The sequence below is a fragment of the Helianthus annuus genome, chromosome 5, assembly GCF_002127325.2.
Source record: "Helianthus annuus cultivar XRQ/B chromosome 5, HanXRQr2.0-SUNRISE, whole genome shotgun sequence".
In the NCBI taxonomy this organism is placed as follows: Eukaryota; Viridiplantae; Streptophyta; class Magnoliopsida; order Asterales; family Asteraceae; genus Helianthus; species Helianthus annuus.
The window spans coordinates 86,236,171-86,249,007 of NC_035437.2; the positions used below are offsets into that span (position 1 = coordinate 86,236,171).

Genomic DNA, 12,837 nt, shown 5'->3' on the forward strand with positions numbered 1-12,837 from the left:
TAAAGTTATATATATATATATATATATATATATATATATATATATATATATATATATATTCACCTATAATAATAATAAAGCCCTGCCCCGTTTTAAGTGCTTTAACTCCCGATCACCGCTACCCTTTCCGATTGATCTGGAGCCCCATAACGCATGTCAAGGCTCTGCCCGACTAAGTTCGTTGGGGTTCTATCTCGTGACATAGGGATAAGGTTGAATTAGGGTTACTATACTTAACACGAGTGCAAATATATGTATATATATATATATATTTAAAATAGCTCAGAAATTATACCCAAGATTCTATCAGGAGGCTTTCTAGTTGAACCCTAAAGTTACAAAGAGAGTCATTCTCCTTTTTATCACCTTTTTGTGATACAATTATATTTAAAAATGCTTTCCAAAATCCTGAATGTTTACCAGTTATACTTACAGTGATTAAATTTTTATATTTTGTAATAACTGCCGGTATGGGAGGTTTTATACATTACTTGATCCTCGTTACTATTGGCCAAAAAGTTAGCCAATAGTAACATGACCACAATCACAGGGGGAATTGTGCCCCAGTGGTCATAGCCTATAACTAATATTATTTTAACATTAAATCATTAATAAATTTAATGTATGATTGAAATAAATCTAAATGGTGTGTATATAAAATAGAGCTTTATTAATCATTATTAAAATATATTAAAGAAAATATACTTAATAAACCTAAATTACTATTTACATTATAAAATAATGTTTAGTCCATAAATGTATACCATAATAAAATCGTCAAATATAATATATTCTACTATACTAAGATTATATTTTTAGTCTTAGTCACTTTAATATATTAAATAATAATATTACATATTTGATAAAGCTATAGCTATTAGTTTGACAGAAAATGATATATTTCATTTTCTGGGTTAAGTGGTTTTGTGCCATAGAAAATATATTTGACAAAGTAATGTCACGGGACACTACTAAGTCCAGAGTCACTAGTTGAGAGAATGATCAACAGTAACATGACCAAAGGCACTAGTTGAAAGAATGATCAACAGTGTTATGACCATAGTCACTAGTTGAAAGAATGATCAACAATGATATGACCACAATTACTAATTGAGAGAATGATCAACAGTAATATGACCCGAGTCACTAGTTGAAAGAATGATCAACAGTGATATTATCTATTACTTGATAAATTCACTATTGGACGAAAGTGAGCCAATAAATGATATGACCACTGTCACATCGGAACTGCCACCATGTGACAAATACTGATTAAGTTGGGTAAATATAAATAAATATAAAAACCTTGATGCTGTAAAGTATAACAATATATTTTATAAAAATGGAATGAACTCGCCAGTATTTATTACTGATAAAATATTTTCAAAACGTGTTTCAGGTAATTTGCTGTAAAGATGATAGTAGCCAGCTATGGAGCACTGAAGGTTTAATAAAGTGGCTATAAATACCTGAATAAATTCATGTTTTATTTATTTGGGTTTATCCCTATAAAAACAATTGAATTGAATATGGGTTTTAGCCCATTTATTTAATATTAAAAGTTGGTGTTTTATAAACTCTGAAATTATTTCCTAACTATGATCCTGCTGAAAAATTTTCCGCTGTGTAATTAATAAACACCGACACCATCTGGCTGGCTCGCAGCACCCGCTCCCGGGTGGGGTCAGGGGTTGTGACACATACTAACTTAAAATCTCATATCTAATTCGCACAATTTAAAATATTTAATTAAATATTTGTAAATTGATTAATTTAGGAATTGCTAACACCATTAAATGAAGATAAACGAGATCTACCCATATTACATGTTTACGAAAGTATTAAAAATAATAAAAGCTATCAATGACAATCAAACATAGATTATATTTATTGCCGTAAAAAATTTACACAACATTTCATAAATTGAATAAATCATAAAAAATATTTTGTTTACTCTATTATTACACAACATTTCATAAATTGAATAAATCATAAAAAATATTATTTTACTCTACTAAGTTAATACAATCAACACTAACTAAAAGAAATATTTTAAACATAGTAGACCAGTTAAAGTACCACATTAATTGCTAAACATTGAATCTCCATATACAAAAATACACGAAACACAAAAAACAACCACAAACATAATAGTATGTATATAACACAAAGATAACAATAAAACAACTAAATACAAATGATAACTAAACACGTGGTGAAACTATAGTTTCGATATAGGTTGCACCTATGATGCCTTGCATAAAGATGATAGAAAAAAAAAACCATGCATCTTCTTTGTCCTTACGTTTATCTCAACAACCTCACCCCATTCGTGTACTATAATTAACTTGCTATTTCCATCAATATAGTGCACAGATGACCCTATCATCAATGGCATAAACACATGGGGTACAAAAAACACCACTTTCGACCAAGTTTCGTTTTGCAGATGCCACAATTGAAGATCTACATTACAGATTCCAATACTAACCAACATATGAAGTTCATCTCGTATACTCACCAACTGGCCTATATGAAGATACACATTACAGATTCCAATACTAACCAACATATGAAGTTCATCTCGTATACTCACCAACTGGCCTATAGCTTCCACACTCAGTTGCGCTGTGTTACCCATACACTAGAATCTGGTCAATACAAAATACAAACTATTTGCATAAAACGTCCCAACGGACAAACTATAGATACTATGGACTGTAAATTAAGAACTTTGGAGTTGATCATGAACCTTCAATAAATGAATAAATGTTAACAGTCAACCTGAAATAAGTGCGTTTAATTTGCACAATATTGCAATCGTCAACAAAGTCAACAGAAAACCCAATACTATCATCATAAGTATTGTAAAAGCCCTGAGAATTAGAATTTATCAGCATCTTGAACACACGAGTTATTGGATTCCAAACAACCAATTCACCAGTATTACATAGGCAAACACATACCATCCCATCCAAACTCTACAAATGTATCATAATTACTCTACTAATGGAATAAGTATGAAAATGTCACCGCGTTTTTTTTACTTATCCACGTCGTTCGTACGTTTTGTATGATAACGGTATTTGTATTTGATATTTTGTAAATGTTGTATATCTATACTATATAATAAAAGAAACCTGATTTTGGATACGTGTCATTCATTGAAGATGTCTACATTTGTAATTTCCTACATTTCCATACTTAATATTATTATTTACTAAATTAACACTTTTTTATTTAGTTTACCTTTATCTCATATTTTATGAAAAAAAATATCGATAATACTATCTCTTATTTTCATATTGCATTTTTTTTTTTAAATTTAGTTTGTACTTATCTTTTCTGTTCAAATAGGACAGAAGTAAAATTATTGGGTTTCACATTTGTAATTAGTTATTTTTTTATTAAGATGCTATCGTTCTATTTGCTCATGTTCAAAATGATCAGAAAAAAACTCAGTTATTTTTGTTTCTAGGAAATTATAATCCTTTTATTTGATTCAATCATTCTAGAAGTTTTAAAACTAAAATATAATCTATCATAATCAAATTCACATTTCAAAACCCTCAAAATTCAACTATTCAATAATCACAATTACTCACACGTATAAGCCCATATATAATCTAACCTACTTTTAATAAAGGATTCCAATTAATTCTACGTGAAATTTATAAAGACTTTTTGTTATACACTTAACTTCATATATAATCTAATCTAACTTTTAATAATGTATATATGTGTGGACGCTCGGAGGCAAAAGTGAAATTGCACTAATTTTAACGTTATTTCACTAAATTTGTGAAAATAACGTTAAAAGCGACGGACGGTTAATCAATCATCATCATCATGTGGTGGCGTTGATAGCAGAAAGACAAAAGGGAACATGCACTAATCGGTCTTTGTCCCGATTGCTAAGTGTTATGTGGCTTATGTCCAAAGCTTGATGCAAAACTACTATCGAGTCGGGGGTCTTACTGAAAGCAGCCTCTACATCTTACTCTCCTCATACCCTACCTTAGCTTTGCTATTTGTGGGATTTACTGAGTATGATGATGATGATGATTTAGTATATATAGTTAGATTTATTCAACCCGTATAATACACGGGGTTTATAAAGATATAATTTTTTTATTATTTAGTTTATAAAATTATATTTATCCAACCCGTGTAATATACAAGGTTACAAAATTACATTTATTTAACCCGTGTAATACACAGTGTTTACATTATATGCATGTCATACACATATATTACTCGAATAAACTAAATATTGCAGTTATACTTAATGTTTAACAAATCTATACATATAATAAAGTAAATCATATGGGGGACGCATGTCGCTCTATGAGGTGATCTAAACAATTTTTCCCGCCTAAATAAATAGATATAGATTATATTTGTTAATAAGATTTAAATAAAAAATGTATTATTTTAATCCATAAATTTTATCTTTTTATCTTTTACCCTAAACAAATAGATATAGATAATATTTGTTAATAAGATTCAAATAAAGAATATATTATTTTAATCTATGAATTTTATCTTTTATTATTTTATACCATTTATCTTTATCATGTCTTTACTTTATAATATGGATTAATAAAGTTGAATTGTAATAAAATAAGCATAAGTAACTCATTGCATCTAATAATATTTTAGATTTTTAATGTAAAAATATAAATGAAAATACAAGTAATAGTTTTATCTTTTACTGTTTTGTTTTCTATTTATATTTATCCATTTTATTATTTGGTATATAAAATTAAATTTAATCAACCCGTGCAATACACGGGGTTTTTTTTAAATATAATTTTTTTTATTATTTAGTATATGAAATTACATTTATTCAAACCATGCAAGACACATGATTTTTAAAGATGTAATTTTTTTTATTTTTTTGATAAATAAAATTTCATTTATTCAACCCGTACAATACACGTGATTCTTAAAGATATAACTTTTTTATTATTTAATATATAAAATTACATTTATTCAACCTGTGTAATACACAAGGCTTTTTTAAAGATATATTTTTATTATTGTTTGCTATACAAAATTACATTTATTCAATCCCTGTAATACACATTATTTTTAAAGATATAACATTTTTATTATTTGGTATATAAAATTAGATTTATTCAACATGTACAATACACGAGGGCTTTTTTTTAATGATATAACTTTTTTAGTATTTAATATACAAAATTACATTTATTCAACCTATATAATACATAGGGTTTTTAAATATATAACTTTTTTTATTATTTGGTATATAAAATTATATTTATTCAACTCGTACAATACACAAGGTTATGTAATAAAAGAAATAAAATAGGGACATTTTCCATTGGGTTGAGATGCATGTATTGATACCAAGACTTTTCTTTTAAATAAGTAACGCACACAAAGTAGTAAAAGTGAGTAAAAAAGAATCAAAATACTTGCATCTTTCTTTAGGGAATATTGGATTTCAATAATAAAAACTATTCGTCGTTGGCTGCCACCAGTCCTAACTTAAAAAATAACCACTGACAGTCCCAACTGTTAACATATTGGCCCCCAATGGACCCTGACTAACAGATGCCTAACGTCGTTAATCTCCGGTCGCTAGAAAAGCGTTTTTGGCCAAAAAAACTCCTTTTGGCCGAAAAACTCATTTTTTTGTCCCAAACCTGTTTGTAACCTTATTACTTATTTTAGGAACATTTTTCTACTAAAAGCCCTAATTATGAGGTCGCCGTAAATTCTTTCATCGCCGGAAAACTTCTTTTTGTCTTGAAAACTCAAGTTTTTGGCTGGAAAACTCAACATTTTCATCCCAAACCTTTTTGTAACCTTAGATCGAACCTTTAGGAACCTTTTTCTAGCTAAAAACATTTTTCTGGCAATTGGAGACTAACAACATTAGGGTTCTGTTAGTCAGGGTCCATTGGAAGCCAATATATTAATAGTTGGGACAGCTAGTGGTGATTTTTTTGAAATTGAAACTGTTAGCGGCTAACGGCGAATAGTTGAGATTATTAAAATCCAATATTCCTTTAATTCAACTTTTCCCAAGTTTTGTTGTTGTGAATTTTGGTGACTTTGTTTTTTATTTTATAATTTTAGGAGGTTTATCCCATGAAATTCAATGTTATTGATGAAATTCAATGTTATTAATGACAACTTATGAATTTATCATGCATGTTCAATCAAAACTATCAAGGTAGATTAAAAATAATAAGCATTTACAAATAATAAACTATATCGTTTTCATTAATCAACCCATGTAACACACGGGGCCATAACCTAGTAAAATATAAGTTAAACAATGAACGAGAAAAAAGGTTAATAACCATCTTGACGTATAGATAAGTGGTGATTAATTAAACACATATTCAACTTTAAATAATGACTCGAATAAGCTAAATATTGCAGTTATACTTGATGTTTAACAAATCTATCTATATACTTACTTTATAATAAAAGAAACCTGATTTTGGACACGTGTCATTCATTGAAGATGTCTACATTTGTAATTTCCTACCTTTCCATACTTAATATTATTATTTACCAAATTGACACTTTTTTATTTAGTTTACCCTTATCTCATATTTTATGAAAAAAAAATATCGATAATTCTATCTCTTATTTTCATATTGCATTTTTTTTTTAAATTTAGTTTGTACTTATCTTTTCCGTTCAAATGGGACAGAAGTAAAATTATTGGGATTCACATTTGTAATTAGTTATTCTTTATTAAGATGCTATCGTTCTATTTGCTCATGTTCAAAATGATCAGAAAAAAAAACTCAGTTATTTTTGTTTCTAGGAAATCATAATCCTTTTATTTGATTCAATCATTCTAGAAGTTTTAAAACTAAAATATAATCTATCATAATCAAATTCACATTTCAAAACCCTCAAAATTCAACTATTCAATAATCACAATTACTCACACGTATAAGCCCATATATAATCTAACCTACTTTTAATAAAGGATTCCAATTAATTCTACGTGAAATTTATAAAGACTTTTTGTTATAGACTTAATTTCATATATAATCTAATCTAACTTTTAATAATGTATATATGTGTGGACGCTCGGAGGGCAAAAGTGAAATTGCACTAATTTTAACGTTATTTCACTAAATTTGTGAAAATAACGTTAAAAGCGGCGGACGGTTAATCATGCATCATCATCATGTGGTGGCGTTGATAGCAGAAAGACAAAAGGGAACATGCACTAATCGGTCTTTGTCCCGATTGCTAAGTGTTATGTGGCTTATGTCCAAAGCTTGATGTAAAACTACTATCGAGTCGGGGGTCTTACTGAAAGCAGCCTCTACATTTTACTCTCCTCAGACCCTACCTTAGCTTTGCTATTTGTGGGATTTACTGAGTATGATGATGATGATGATGATTTAGTATATATAATTAGATTTATTCAACCCGTATAATACACGAGGTTTATAAAGATACAATTTTTTTAGAGTAAACTGCCATTTTAGTCCCTGTGGTTTGGTCAATTTTGCCACTTTAGTCCAAAACTCAAACTTTTTGCATCTGGGTCCCTGTGGTTTCAATTTTATTGCCATTTTGGTCCAAAAATGAAATCAGGTCATATTTGTCTTATAAAATCCTGTTATTTTGTCATTTTCCGCAGGGGCAAAATGATCATTTCTTTTTTATAAATAAATACCATATTTTATAAGACAAATATGAACTGATTTGCCCCTGAGGAAAATGACAAAATTGCAGGATTTTATAAGACAAGTATGACCTGATTTCATTTTTGGACCAAAATGGCAATAAAACTGAAACCACAGGGACCCAGATGCAAAAGATTTGAGTTTTGGACTAAAGTGGCAAAAGTAACCAAACCTCAGGGACCAAAATGGCAGTTTACTCATTTTTTTTATTATTTAGTTTATAAAATTACATTTATCCAACCCGTGTAATATACAATGTTACAAAATTACATTTATTTAACCCGTGTAATACACAATGTTTTTAAAGATATAACTTTTTTTATTATTTAGTATATATAATTAGATTTATTCTACCCGTACAATACACGGATTTTTATTATTTCGTATATAGAATTACATTTATTCAGTACAATACATGAGGTTATTAGAGATATAATTTTTTTATTATTTAATATATAAAATTATATTTGTTCAACCCGTGTAACAAACGAGATTTTTAAAGAATAATTTTTTTAATTTAGTATATAAAATTACATTTATTTAACCCGTGTAATTAGTATAATAATATTCATAACATAAATATAAAGGGTAGAATTGTAATTTGCGGCTAAGCACCGCCCTTGGCAATAACAAATAAGTTAACCACCCCCGTTTCGCACTCCCATTTGGTAAACCCTCACTTCACAAAATTAGGGTTTTACATTACAATCCACCCTCTTCGTCCACAAACACGATCTGCAATCACTTTTCAGAAATATGAACACTCTTCTCTTCTTGAGAGCTTCTTCAAGAAGACTCACCAATCTCGCTTCCATCACCACCTGCAACTCACTCAACCACCTTCTCGTTCCATCATCTACACCTCCACCACCTGCAATTCACCAACACTTTTCACTTAAACCTCAAACTTTCAACCAAAATGTTAGGTTTTTGAGGAGTTTTCATGGCTCTCCATCTGCTGACATTAGGCCTTCCGGTCTCTCAACACAGGCTGCAGGATATGCGGTTGCTACCGATTCGTCGTATGATGACAGGGCTTCTGTTTCTGATGGTCTTGAGATCTCGAAGCTTGGGATTAATCAAGAGATTGTTGATGCTTTAGCCAAGAAGGGGATAACGAAGCTGTTTCCAATTCAGGTATCTCAATTTTCAATCTGTGTTTTAGTTATTTAACTGTGTTTGGGATTGGGGATTATATGACTAATTGTATGGATATAGGTTACCGCAAAAGAAGAACATTTGGTTTCTAATGTTAAGCTGGTTATCTCTCTATTTTAATTAGTCAGAAATGTGAATTTAGAATGATTGTGCTGGTGTAATAATTTTTGTTTTTATAAAGTTGTTATTTTGAGTAAAATATCATGGTAATGTTTCACTAATAAAGTAGGGTCTGTGGATGGTAAAGGCAAAGACCAAAGACTAGCTTTTTCGTTATCTCGGGAGATAAATATAGGTTAAGAATGACCAGATTACAAAACAAAGTACTAATAGTAGTAGTAGTGTACTACAGATAATAGAAATTATTAGATAATCTGTAAGTTAAGTTGGGAATAGTTTTTGAAGTTTTTAAAAAATCGGAGTATGATAAACACACATATTTTCTATTCTGCAAAAAATCAAGCGTGGAGTCGCAGGACGCTGCCTCCTTAGATCAACTAAGTGGTTACAGGTTACTACTAAAGATATTTTGACATATGATTTTGGTATTGTTTTCAGAGAGCTGTGCTAGAGCCAGCAATGCAGGGGCGCGACATGATTGGTCGTGCTAGGACAGGAACAGGGAAGACTCTTGCTTTTGGCATTCCCATCATGGATAAGATCATTCAATACAATGAGAAATATGGGTAAATAGTACTTCAATTGTTTGTAAAGTTATTCTAACCTTAATTATCAAAATTACTTACGTATCTGGTCAAACTTTAACAGAAGAGGGAGGAATCCATTAGCCATTGTTATGGCCCCTACCAGAGAGCTTGCTCGCCAAGTTGAAAAGGAGTTCTATGAGTCTGCACCTAATTTGGATACTCTCTGTGTGTATGGTGGTTCGCCCATTCAGCGCCAGATGAGTACTCTTGATCGTGGTGTTGATGTGATTGTCGGCACCCCTGGACGTGTTATTGATCTGCTCAAAAGGGGTGCATTGAATCTGTCAGAAGTTAAGTTTGCAGTTTTAGATGAAGCTGATCAGATGCTTAATGTCGGTTTCGCTGAAGATGTTGAAACGATATTAGAATATTTGCCAAAACAGCGTCAAACCATGATGTTTTCAGCAACTATGCCAAGTTGGATTGTTAAACTTACCCACAAGTACTTAAAGACACCTGCAACTATTGATCTTGTGAGTACTTTTTTTTTGAGATTGGTCGCATGTATGATATCTGTACAATCCTTTGTTATGATGATTACATACTGATGCATTTTTTTTTATTGTAGGTTGGTGATTCAGACCAAAAATTAGCTGATGGGATTACACTGTATTCTATTGCATCAGAAATGCGTGAGAGACCGTCAATAATTGGACCGCTAATAACTGTATGCATCAACACTGTTAATTTTTTGTAATTTAAATATTTAATGTTTTTGGTATTTACATATTATTTGTTTTCTTTCAGGAGCATGCAAACGGTGGGAAATGTATCGTTTTCACCCAAACGAAGCGTGATGCTGATCGGTTGGCATATGCATTGCAAAGGAGCTTTAAATGTGAAGCTTTGCATGGAGACATTTCACAAAATCAAAGGGAGAGAACTCTTTCAGGATTTAGAGATGGGCGCTTTAATGTTTTAGTAGCCACTGATGTTGCTGCTCGTGGGCTTGATGTTCCTAATGTTGATCTGGCGAGTCTTTTTGCTTATTTTGTTAAAGATAATTTCATAGATTCCTTCCAATAATATAATAGTATTATATACCCAACTAAAAATCATAATTATTAAATATACCCATTACATGAAGAGCTCAAGGATAAATTGAAGTGTGGTCAAACGACATGAAACAACATTATATGTTTTACGATTATGATAATTTGTTTTCAAATGGTGGTCAGGTGATACATTATGAGCTACCTAACTCATCAGAAATATTTGTTCATCGGTCTGGGCGTACCGGTCGTGCCGGCAAGAAAGGAAATGCAATATTAATGTATTCGTCTCAGCAATGGAGAGATGTCAAAGCATACGAGCGTGAAGTGGGATGCAAATTTTCAGATGTAATATGCCTCTATCTTATAGTAGCTTTATACATATACATTTAAATCTTGATGCATTTATGCTTGTTTAATTGATAACTTTGTTATATTAACAATTTTAACATTTCTGACTTGATGATACCTTGCTAATATAATGTTCTGCTAACATTATAACTTATAGATTTTTTTTATGTTTATTCCATTAAATTTACAATTTAATAATAATAGCTTAATAACCCAGTTATTTAAGATATGTTCATAGGTGTATTACATCAACAAAATGGTTGAAAAATGATATGTAATAAATAATTATTAACGAAATTAAATGTACCTAAAAATAATACAATGAACAATGACCTTATGTGCTTAAAACCCTAAAATGACAGTATGTTAATAAATTATTTTTCTTATAGATGTATAACTGTATCTAAATGCAGTTAACTCCCCTTGCAGCAAGTTATTAGTTTGTAGAGGTTTTACTGTATGTATATAGCCATGTTCAGTTGTTTCACTTTTCGGGAAGCAAGTAGTTAAGTACAAAATCTGTAAATGTTAAAATTGATGAAAATGAGTGTGTACCACTTGGTCCATGTTATATTTATTGAATTATATTTTATCGGTGAGGAAATGATCATGTAGTTTTTTTTTTTTTTTTTTTTTTTTTTTTTTTTTTGCTGAATGAAGTACATGAAGCGTTGGATTATTAGTTGCTGACTAGTTTTCTTTGATTTATTAAAGCTCTCTCCAATCGCTGTTGATGCTGGATCCAGAATTGAACTGGGCGGTGGGTCTGGTTTTGGAGGTAGATTTGGTGATTCAGGATTTGGTGGTCGAAATGGTGGGTTTGCTTCATCTCGCGGTGGCGGTGGTGGTTTTGGTAGACCTAGTTATGGGGGATCAGGTGGTGGTGGGTTTGGACGTTCTAGCGGTTTTGGTGAAGATTCGAGTCGGTCAAGCCGTAGAGGTGGATTTGGGGATTTTGGTTCAGACCGTTCTAGTGGTTTTGGTGAAGATTCAAGTCGGTCTAGCCGTCGAAGTGGATTTGGGGATTTTGGTTCAGACCGTTCCAGTGGTTTTGGTCAAGGAGGCCGTTCGGGTGGATCTGGCAGTCAGCGTTCAGGTCGGTCTGGTGGTGGTAGGTTTGGTGGTTTTGGAGAAGATACTGATTTTTAAAGGTGAGTTCAGACTGAAAGAAGGATTTGGGTCTCCTTTCTAATCTCATTACGGTTCAAATTTAAAAACTTGACTGAAAAAAGGAACAAAATTTTCTTACTCGTGTTGTTTTATATCGATTATTAGGTGAAAAAGGAGGGGGAAGGTGTTTTGAGGCACGGTTTTGAAGCTGTATGCAGACGAAGGGCCAATGTTGAGGTGAACAATCGCTTTGCGTTTCCATTATTACTTATTCTATAGTAAACAGAGGTATGAGTTGTTTTTAAGCATACGTCTAATTAAATGGAGGAGGAACCTGTATGTAAATTTGTTATCAGGACGAACCCAATCATTCTGATATGGTTTCTGTAGGATGTTGCAACGAAAGGTTTGCAGTTTTTAAATTTGATTCTGTTAGGTGCTAATAAGTGTTTCTCTTAGAACCGCTTTGGTTTATGGTTGATACGGTTTCTAGTATAAGAGACTTGATTCTGGGAATGGGTACCGTTATATACATCTTTTCTGTCGGTGATGCTCTGAATATGTGTTTTACTTGCATCTTTTCTGTCTGTTATGTTCTGAATATGCGTTTTACTTGGTTGTATTTTCTCATAGTTAGGCTAAAGGGTGTGGGAGTCATGGTTGGGACATGATTCGCCACGTAGAAACATGAATGGAAGGCTATACCACCACCTTCTCTAATCCACCATGGTTTGCATGGATTAAATTAAACCATCGCAACCATGGTCCTTTCCATTTTTCAAGTAACCATTCCTCTTTTCTTTAGATAGATAAATTAAAATAAGG

General features: G+C 31.3%; 1 protein-coding gene across 1 annotated transcript; it reads left to right on the forward strand.

Annotated features, from left to right (window-relative positions):
• The first annotated feature begins 8,349 nt into the window (after window positions 1-8,349).
• Window positions 8,350-12,562, forward strand: LOC110940479 (DEAD-box ATP-dependent RNA helicase 53, mitochondrial). Its single transcript, XM_022182020.2, has 8 exons — window positions 8,350-8,831; window positions 9,411-9,538; window positions 9,621-10,032; window positions 10,128-10,226; window positions 10,307-10,531; window positions 10,738-10,899; window positions 11,617-12,053; window positions 12,178-12,562. The coding sequence occupies exons 1-7, from the start codon at window positions 8,451-8,453 to the stop codon at window positions 12,049-12,051; spliced, it is 1,842 nt and encodes a 613-aa protein (XP_022037712.1). The 5' UTR covers window positions 8,350-8,450; the 3' UTR covers window positions 12,052-12,053; window positions 12,178-12,562.
• The last annotated feature ends 275 nt before the right edge of the window (window positions 12,563-12,837 follow it).

Coding starts and splice junctions, on each gene's coding strand:
- LOC110940479 (XM_022182020.2), top strand. CDS start 8,451: ATGAACACTCTTCTCTTCTTGAGAGCTTCTTCAAGAAGACTCACCAAT. Junction 10,033..10,127: donor CACCTGCAACTATTGATCTT/GTGAGTACTTTT, acceptor TTTTTATTGTAG/GTTGGTGATTCAGACCAAAA. Junction 10,900..11,616: donor TGGGATGCAAATTTTCAGAT/GTAATATGCCTC, acceptor GATTTATTAAAG/CTCTCTCCAATCGCTGTTGA.